This window comes from Physeter macrocephalus, chromosome 19, assembly GCF_002837175.3.
Source record: "Physeter macrocephalus isolate SW-GA chromosome 19, ASM283717v5, whole genome shotgun sequence".
NCBI classification, from domain to species: Eukaryota; Metazoa; Chordata; class Mammalia; order Artiodactyla; family Physeteridae; genus Physeter; species Physeter macrocephalus.
The window spans coordinates 7,288,938-7,298,272 of NC_041232.1; the positions used below are offsets into that span (position 1 = coordinate 7,288,938).

The 9,335-nt window shown below is 55.4% G+C and overlaps 1 protein-coding gene across 3 annotated transcripts in view; it reads left to right on the forward strand.

Annotated features, from left to right (window-relative positions):
• Window positions 1-9,329, forward strand: part of HPS4 (HPS4 biogenesis of lysosomal organelles complex 3 subunit 2) — a 21,086-nt gene extending 11,757 nt beyond the window's left edge. For 2 of the 3 annotated variants that reach the window (XM_028480790.2, XM_055080646.1), the window contains 7 exons: window positions 244-351; window positions 809-925; window positions 2,428-2,522; window positions 3,935-4,007; window positions 5,927-5,963; window positions 6,638-6,734; window positions 7,361-9,329. In XM_028480790.2, coding sequence (XP_028336591.1) covers window positions 244-351; window positions 809-925; window positions 2,428-2,522; window positions 3,935-4,007; window positions 5,927-5,963; window positions 6,638-6,734; window positions 7,361-8,363 — 1,530 coding nt within the window. In that variant the 3' untranslated portion in view covers window positions 8,364-9,329. The remainder of the gene's footprint in view (window positions 1-243; window positions 352-808; window positions 926-2,427; window positions 2,523-3,934; window positions 4,008-5,926; window positions 5,964-6,637; window positions 6,735-7,360) is intronic. The other variant, XM_055080647.1, reaches the window with a different exon arrangement.
• Window positions 9,330-9,335: the final 6 nt, after the last annotated feature.

Below are 9,335 nucleotides of genomic sequence, written 5' to 3' on the forward strand. Positions count from 1 at the left end.
TGGGGGGGAGTCCCAGGCAAATGAACAAGAATGGGAGGCGGGGGGATTTCAGCTTGGGCAACATGAGTAGTTACAAAAAGTACTTGTTTCCTGTGGAGACCAGCGAGGCTGGTGGAGGGTGCAGCGTCACACAGCAGGAGATGGATTTTGATGGGCCAGTGGAGTCCAGCTTTAGTGAGCCCTGGATGCCAGGATTCTGAGCTTGGCCTCAGAGAAAAGGAAGATGCCTGTCCTCCTTTACAGGTGCTGGGCTGTGCTGTTGAGCTCCCTGATGTCAGCTGCAAGCAGCTTCTGGATCAGCTCATCGGCTTCTTTAATTTTTACAATGGGCCTGTTTCTCTGGCCTACAAGGTATGGTGTTGAGGAGTCTTACGTGGAAGCTCCTTAGCAAAATCGCTATCGGCAGAACACAGTGTTCACCCAGGGGTCTGGTACCCTTGACATAAACACATCGTGTCAGCGACAAGGTCATGGGCCCTTGGAGCCCCTCTCAGATGCCTTTCTTCCCCGGTGGCCTGAGTCCCATTCACGCAAATGTTTATGCCCGTTCTCTCCTTCCTAGGATGGTTGGGAAGAGCAGGGCCTGGTCACACCCTACCCCCCACTCCCCGCCCCGAGGGGCCCTGCTCTGTGGGGGGCAGGTTATCAGGGGCAGGAGGTGAGGCCTCGCCTGGATGGGAAGTTCAGGACAGGCCCTGCCTTCTTGCCTGTTTTTCGTGTAGGAACAATTTTGTTGGTGGTTGGAGTCCTTGCCGAAGAGTGTGTCTCTTGGAATCTTGGGTGTTGACCTCCAGCTGTTCTGTTTCAGAGCTGCTCTCGGGAAGAACTGAGCGGGGAGTGGGACACCTTCATTGACCAGATCCTGAGAAACACCGGTGACCTGCATAAGATATTCAACTCCCTCTGGAACCTGGACCGAACGAAAGTAACAGGCTCAGCCCCCTGCTCATTGCATGGATAGGAACAGGGCTCCTGGACACGTGCTTTCCCCCTTGAATGAGGTGTATCTCAGTGCGCACAGTTGTTAAGACCTTACTCAGATTCCATGCAGCCCTCACGAGCCGTGTGGGCTTGGACAAGTCAGGTCACCTCCCAGAGCCGCATTCTCCTTACCCGTAAAATGGCCACAGCATAAGACTTGCCTCCCAGAGCTGTTCTGATAATGAAATGGGACAGTACGTAAGTGACAGAAAGCAGATAGTCAGTGAAGGGTGTTACTGTTTTGCTAATGCCCAGGAGTGTTGAACTCAGTAATCTGAAGGTCCCCTTCTCGGTAGTGCCATTAAGTGATTTAATTATTCTCGACATCCAAAAAGGCCCAGGGCTGACGTTTTAAAACCAGTGTTGCCATATCTGGGACTGCGGGACTGGGAGGTGTTTTGTCCCTGAGCTGTCGCTTTTGCCATTGGCACGCGGTGACAGGAGGCCACCTGCGTGGCTGGCCCGGCCGCCTGCACTGCCTCTTGCTCAGTGGCCTTGATCGTGGTGAGCATCACACCCTCACAGTCAGGCAGCCAAAGAGAGATGCAAGGCACTGCCCCTTGAGAACTGCCCGCCGGGCCCTGGGCATCTCGGGGGACGGGAGCCTTCCACTATGTGTGGGCTGGCTCTCGCTGCTCTCGTTGACTGTGTCCCTTTAACAGGGATGTGGCACTGGGATGCTGCTGGAAACAGGGACGGGATGCCCGCTCCTGTTTGGAGGGCTTCTTGGAGTTGGCCCAGAGCGTTCCAGACCGGCTGGCTGGGCCTGGGCGCGTCTTGAGGGCATGAAAGAATTAACTGCATGCTTGGCTCCTTGGCACTCGGTTCTAACCGCTGCCCAGCAGGAAGCAGGAAGAGAGGCTTTTGGTTATTGCTGGCCATTCTTGACCAGGGTCAGATCCTTTTCTGGTCTTTTTCGGGACTTTTTACAAGGACCGTGGACTGAGGCATATACCCCTGAGCGAAAGGCCATGATGTTTATCATTTTCTGTTACGCGACAGAGTTATGGGACCTGGTCACACATCAAGCCAGCTGCATCACAGGGGTGCCTGGGCTTAAGGGGGACGGTGGAGGACGGGTGGCTGGGTTCACCGGCACCATGACCTGAATTTGAGAGGTAGGTTCTCCTCTCCTGCTGCCTTCTGATCCCAGCGTGGATCGTCAGGGTCTCTCCTTGGCCATCTGCACTGTCACCTGTGAAGAGCCATATGCCGTATCTGCTGTACCTTCCAGCTTCCAGAGAGGCCTCCTCGTCCCCAGCATTTGGCACTTGTGGCGGCAGCCGCTCGGGTGTCAGAGGCGTGGCGTAGCTGTCACTGTGCGGCACACTGTCCCTCCAGGCTTGGGCCCTGAGCTGTCCGTCTGCTCTCCAGAGCCCCCTTCCTGTCCCTCCTCCGCTGATGGTAGGCGTGTTGACTTTGTGGCACGCTTCTCGCCCGGCGCAGGTGGAGCCCCTGCTGTTGCTGAAGGCGGCCCTCATTCTGCAGACCTGCCAGCGCTCGCCCCATGTTCTAGCCGGCTGCATCCTCTATAAGGGACTGTGAGTATTGCCGGGCCCTGCTCCTCCAGCCCTCCCGCTGCCGCAGGGCTGACCGCCCCGATCGATCAGGCTCGGGGAGCTCTGTGTGTGGCCACTTCCAGGTGGTCTTGTTTGGCAACTAGCGGGTAGTTTAGGTTTGATATAGGGTCCCTGCCTGTCTTTGGGCAGAGCTGGGAAATTGCAAACTGTTGTGTCCAGAAAAGAGTTGGGAATATAAAAGACAGCTTTGAAGAGATCCGTGAAATTCTCAGATGGGGCATGGAGGAGGCCTACAGCACCTTCCCCTGCTGCCCAGGGCCCTGGTGTGCTGGCCGTAGCTTCACCGCAGGCTCCTGCAGCCTCTTGGCTGGGTCCATCTCCAGTTGGCCTCTGAGGTCTCACTGCAGCTCTTCACACAGCTCGAGGGCCTCTTGGTGAGCTTGAGCACCCGAGAGCTCTGCACGCCTCTTCCAGGCTCCGCGGAGGCTTGGCTCTCACAGCCTGAGGCAGGAGAGCTGGTGCTCTGTGCCCAGAGCTCTCTGATCCCAGAGGGATGGGCCCTGGAGAAGACCTCCAGGCACTCAGCGGGCTCTGGCTGTGCTTCCTCCCAGCCCCGGAGACCTTGCCTCATCTCCGCTCTCTCCTCTGGCAAGTAGACGTACTTGGTGGAGAAGGAAATGAGATGACCGATGGGGTGCGGTCCCTGTTCCCAGGGGCCCTCAACACATGACCTCCCCTTGCTTTTCACAATGACGGCTCTGAATCAGCCTGTGGTGCTGCCAGGCTCACCAGCAACATGGTGTCAAAGATAATATTTTTTTTCTTATTTTGCATTTCTTAGTTATTTTTAAATCATACACCTAATGCGTGAACACATTCTCATGGTAAAAAAAAATGAACCAAGAGAGAAACATGCAGCGCACAAAGGTTCCCCTCCCCTCCCCCTCCCTCTCAGCCATCCCCACTGTTAGCGGTTTGCTGAGCATCCTTTTTGTTCTGTGTGTTTTCACACACCTGCACATATACGCGTGTATTGATTTTGCTTATCTCCGCTGTCTCTGTAAATGGGATCCTATGGTCCCTCACCTTAATGTGTATAGTAGGGATTTCTTTATCAGTCCCTATTGGTCCACCTCACTCTTGTAACAGCTGCACGTTTTTTGGTGTCATAAAACAAAAAATGATATTACCATTTTCCCCGTCGAGAATATCCTTAAGCACACACCTTGGTACAAGTCGAGTCCAAGGATTTGGACATTTTAAACTCTGAGGGAACAGACAGGGTGCCCTCCACGAGGGCTTTCCCAGTTGAAACTCCCACCAGCTGTGTCCCCGAGGTCCTCGCCGCCACAGGGTGTCAGGAATGTTTCCAGTTCAGAGTCCTGAGTGTGTTTCTTCTCACGGTGTCCTTGTTCCTGTGTCTGACCCCCCAGGATCGTCAGCACCCAGCTCCCTCCCTCTGTCACAGCCAAGGTCCTGCTTCATCGAGCCGCACGTCGGGACCAGGTATCGCAGAGCCCACCCCGCTGGCTGGGATGCTTCATCCGGCGAGCCTGTCTTTATATCGGGCAGGGCTGATCCCCAGGGCTAGATGGATGGGGGCGGCTGCTGCTGCCTTGTCCTTCTCAGGACCCCAGGTCCATCCACGTGGTTTCCTTCGAGTGAGGTCACTGGCAAAGCTGAAAGAAAATGTTGTCTTCTGCGTGGTAGACTTGGTTGGTTTTTCTTCGATCCAAGTGGAGCTATGAGAATTTGACTTCCCTCAAGGATGGGCTTTATGTCAAAGAGATGTTGGATTTTTCAGAGAGAGAGAGAGAGAGAGACTGTAAGAGATGGCTTAGGACAACAGAAACTTTAAAAATACTTCCGTCTTATATTTACTTAACTGTTTTTAATAATGAAGGAAAAGTCATATGTGCTCATGGGAAATAAAACTGCCCACAACTGGACTGCACAGAGATAATCACTGCTAGCATCTGGCACATTTCCTTTGTGTTCTTTTTTCTTTTGTTTTACTAGTTGATTCTTACTGTGCGAGACTCTGGTTTTAAATGTGTCATCAGGCTAGCTTTTTACACTTACTAAATCAGTAGACGTTTAAAGCACATGTGTGGCTCTAGCCGGCTCCTTCCCACCGTGATGCAGGGGTCGTTAGAACAGCCTTCCTGGTAAACTATTTGATAATGAGAGGCTTGAGGATGCCCTTTCCTTTTTCCTCATTGTTCAGCACTACGAATCAGTACTGAGGAAATCATCTGACTGCTGAAGAAGGTTTATACTCAAAATTTATCGCAACAGGATTTACGAAAGTGAAAAATCAGATATAACTTAAATGTCTACGGTAGGAGCTGGCAGACCGTGGGCTGTGGGCCGGTCGCCTACAGACAGAATTTTCTTGGCCTGCTTTTGAGCCACATCTGCAGGTTGAGTAGTTGGACAGAGACTGTATGGCCGCAAAGCCGAAAATATTCACTAGCTCACCATTTACAGACTGGTTGCTGGTCTCCAGTAGGGAAACGATGAATTCTCCTGTACCACTGTAAACTTCATAAAATTTTAGTCAGCCATTGAAAATGGCCAAAGATGCTTTAATGACAGAAATTGTGTGTCACTCTTTCAAGCAGAAAAAAGACGTTTTACGTAATGTGGCCTCAGAGTATTAAAAAAATGCATAGGCTTAAAGGAAGATGTGCCCGATGTTACAGGATTAGCCTGCGGGTGAGGGAATTATATGTGATTTTTTGGAAAAGAATTTTTGTCTAGAGTTAGTTTATGTAAAGAAAAAAAGAAAGCCACAACACTTCGTAGGAGTGAAAGTCATTTTGGTGAGAAGAGCAGTTTTTGTTTTGTTTTGGTGGGTCCTTTTGGAACCTTTAGGTGGAGATGGCTGGAAAGCTCTTTTGAGGAGATTCATGGGTTTCTCACCTTGACTGTAAATCAGAACAAGAGATCTGACCTCACATCTGGTTTAGGTTGAATTCTTCCCTTGTGAGGGTCACAGGCCCTTCACACTTTTGTTATAATGGGATATCTGCGTGAGCTCTAGGCCAGGGCTGTGGCAGATGTGGCTTTATTCCCGGAGCCGACTTCCCTGGAGGTCTGAGAGGTAACATGAATGGATGCTTGCTGTTATTCCCAGAGAGGAGAGACTGAGAAATCAGAACGGGAAGAAGCCTGGTGTGAGCCTGGGTGGTGTGGCCGCCCCAGCCAGCGTGGGCCCGGCTCTTGGCTGACCCCAGCCACGGCGGGGGGCAGGCAGCTTGGGGGAGCTTCTGTTCCATCTGCTTTGCTGTTGGCGTGCGGCTGGGACCAGCATCCCGGGCCTGGCTACATTTCACGAACAGATGGCACCGCGCGGTCCTGATGGTTAGGTTGGGGGGAGAACGCGGTGCCCAGCACCAACTCCTCTGTGTGTTTATTTTCAGAGAAAACCTATCGGAGGGGCTGCCCTGCAGGAACATGGTGAGTAATGAGGTGCCTTGTTACATCTCGGGAATGGTCTTTAAGCTGCCTGGCCCTATCCAAGTCACGTGAAAGGCCGAGTTGTCCTATATGGTTATTCCATCGGCTCGTGAGATTAGGAAAATATATAGAGCTTCAAGGACAAAGTTACCCATCAGTATCCCAGTTGTAAAGCTCCTGATTTTAGGCACACCTCTTAAATCCCCGTTTTCAGATCCTCCTTAACTCCCCATTATGAGACCACTCAGACGAGTTCCAGAAGCTCACGATTAGGAGAGGGTGCCATCGGCGGCCACTGCCGGGAAGACCTTTTGCAGCAGTGCAGGTGCCCCCAAGAGGGGGATTTGTTTGATTTCGCATCATAAGTCAGGGCAGACCCATTTGGTCAGGTGGAAGTGCTTTTTTCCAGCTTCTGTCTTTTTTTTTAAGTGCCACTAAATTTTCTTCCACCAAACGTCACCCTGGGTGCAGAGCTGCCCACACGGGCTTTTCCCTGCTGATGGCTGAAGCTGTAGCTGCAGTTTCGTGGCTTTTGTTCTGGGTTGAGGAACGTAGCCCAGAGCTGCTCTCTGAGCCGGCCTGTGGGTTGGATGCGTCACCCCGAGAACAGTCCGTGCCCCTGTGTCTTCTCTGGCCCAGGGGAGGGCCCTGGTCACATCGCTTTGCAATTCTAGGAGCAGCGCTCCCCCCAGACGTCCAGATTGTGCCTGTTTTCCTGACCGAAGAGGAAGCCGTCAGTCTCCGTGAGTTCCCCCGGGAGCCCACGACCAGGTAAGGGAGCTCACGGGGGTTCCTCTTAACCCATGCATTGGGCACTCCCTCCCACGGATTTATCCAGGTGAGCCCCTGGTATTTGATAACTGATTCCATCTTCTCCGCGCTCTGCCTTGGCGGGGGCATCTGGAGCTTCAGCATAGAGATCAGAGGCATCTGGCAGAGTGAGATGAGCAGTAGGTTTCAGATCCCAGATCTGCTGCTTATCCGCTGTGTGACCTCGGGCAAGTCCATTCCCTGCCTGAGCCTCAGTTTTCTCAGCTGTAAAATGGACCCGGTAATGTCTACTTCACGGGTTCCTTGCGAAAGCTGGGAATAGTATGTGTGTAGCACCCAGTAGAGGGCCTGACTCACAGTCGGCCTCCAAACGTGTCCCTGATTCAGTGGGCTCTGCCGTTTCCTGTAGGTGATCCCGGTGTCACTGTTTGAAGCCCCGAGGGCCAGGCGTTGCCCTAGGTTTCCTCCCGTGCTTTGACCATGACCTCTTAGGCTCTGTGGCCTCAGCACCCACCCGTCACCAATGCCCGTGCGTTTTAGGGAAGCGCTGCTTTAGTCTCCCCCAGGGCAGGGCCCTTGCCCACGCTCAGTCGCCTGCCCTTCCTCACGCCCTCCTTGTTCGCCAGCACTCTGGCATCTCCAGCCAGACTCCCGGAGCCCCCAGCCCAGCGCCCTCCAAAGGGTTTGAACACATCTGCCCCGAAAGAAAGCGCCCCCAGACACGAGGAATCCACGGCTCGGATCTCAGCGACCACCCCTGAGCCCACGTCTCCTGACGTCACCTGGCCAAATGGCAGCGGGGAGAACGGACGCTGGTCTGGCTGTGATCTGAAGAGCATCAGGCCCCCAACACCGCACCACACCACCAGCGGCCAGGGGCCTGGGCTCGGCCTCTCTCTGGTGAAGGAGACCGGTTTGTCCAGGGGGGAAGAGGAACTGGACTTGTGTGAAATCCACGTTCCAGAAGCTCAGGACACGGGAGCATCCTTGGGTTATTCCGCCTCCGATGGCGGGCCTCCTGGCTGCAGGGCATCTGTCAGTGACTCTGGCAACCCCGGAAGCAAGCCACCCGAGGCCCTGCCTGCGGGCACAGCCGTGGGCGGCCCCCTCCCTCCCTCCACTCCTCAGAGGCTCACCCAGAATGGAGCCCTAGAACGGCCCAGAGACCTTCCTGGCAACAGCAGCCAAGCCCCCGTCCCCAGGGACCACCTCCTCGGCCCAACGAGCGGGCCATTGCCGGCGCCTTGCTTGGATTCGAGGCAGACGGGGACTGAGCTGCCCGTGGGGGAGCAAGGCGAGGGGCAGCGCGGCGATGGGGTTCCTGAGGGCCGCTCAGCCTCCGGCCCGGGACGCACCTCGGGCTCGGCAGACCCCCCAGGCGACGGCCCCTCCGCAGACAGAACCGGGGCCAGGGCGACCCCCGTGTCCCGCGCGCGGCTCGTGCGGATGAACCTCTACACTCACAGCGTCAGAGGCCTGGTGCTGTTGCTGCTGGCCGAGGAGCCGCTGCTGGGAGATGGCGCGGCCGTCGAGGACGTGGTGAGTGTGCAGACCCCCCGGCCCCTGGCAGCCCGCCCCCGCCTCCTCGGAGCCGGGACAGGCAGGGGCGCTCGGCCAGCAGCCGTGTGACCTCGTGCCAAACATCCCTGTTCTTACAGTGGGGTGCCGGTGGTGCCCACCTCCTCGGCTGTTTGTGGGGGGTGAGTGAGCATCCAGTGCTGAGCACAGAGCCAAGTGCAAAGGCATCCACAAGTGTTGCCCTTTCCAGCTTCTTCCATTTTCTCAGCGCCTCTGGTTCGTCCTCAGCAGTGGGGTGCAGTGCAGCCACACAGGCCGTGACCACACACGGCCTCACTCCCTAGCCCGGCAGCTCTAGGCTCTGTGTGGCCGGAGTCTGTGCGTGTCACCGCCTGGATTGGGAGTTTTTCGCCAGCCCTGACTTTCCCTCCGTCTGGAGCCCCTTCCTAGAAGGCCCAGGACGTCTGAAATGCTAACTGGATCCAGAAGGCTCCTCTCAAACCCTTGCAGCCCCTTCCCCACTTCGAGTGGTAAGCTGACCTTCTCTGGGGCCTGGGCCCACGCTGGATCCAGTTGCCATAGTAACAGCCTTGCTTTAGTTGGCCGGGCAACAGCAGCGATAAAAACAGCAGGTTGAAATTGCTGCAGGGTGAATGGTGTCCTGGGGCTTGCCTTGTTTCTCTTCTTAAATCTATATTATTCTAAGCCCATCGTATTAGCAGGCAGGCCCGTGGCCCTCCGTAAATGAGCGGGTCCCCTGGAACGCAGTGGAGGAGGGCGGTGGGTCCTCCGCACGGAGCCTGGAGACAGAGCCTGCGCCTCTCGCGCCTGCCTGGCTCCTCTCCCCTTTCCACAGGCCCCGCAGCACCCTCTCCGAGTGGGGGCTTCCCACCGCTTCCTTCCCCAAGGCTCTGAGCGACGTCTCCACCTCCTCCTCCTTATAACAGCTCAGGGATCCAGGGCTGCAGTTCTGTGCACCCATCTCCCGGCCGATGCCTTGGTTTCATGGTCTGTCCTGCTTAGCGCCGAGCTTAGACACGGCATTTTGCAGGCCCGGTGTTGGCATGCAGTAAAGTGGATACC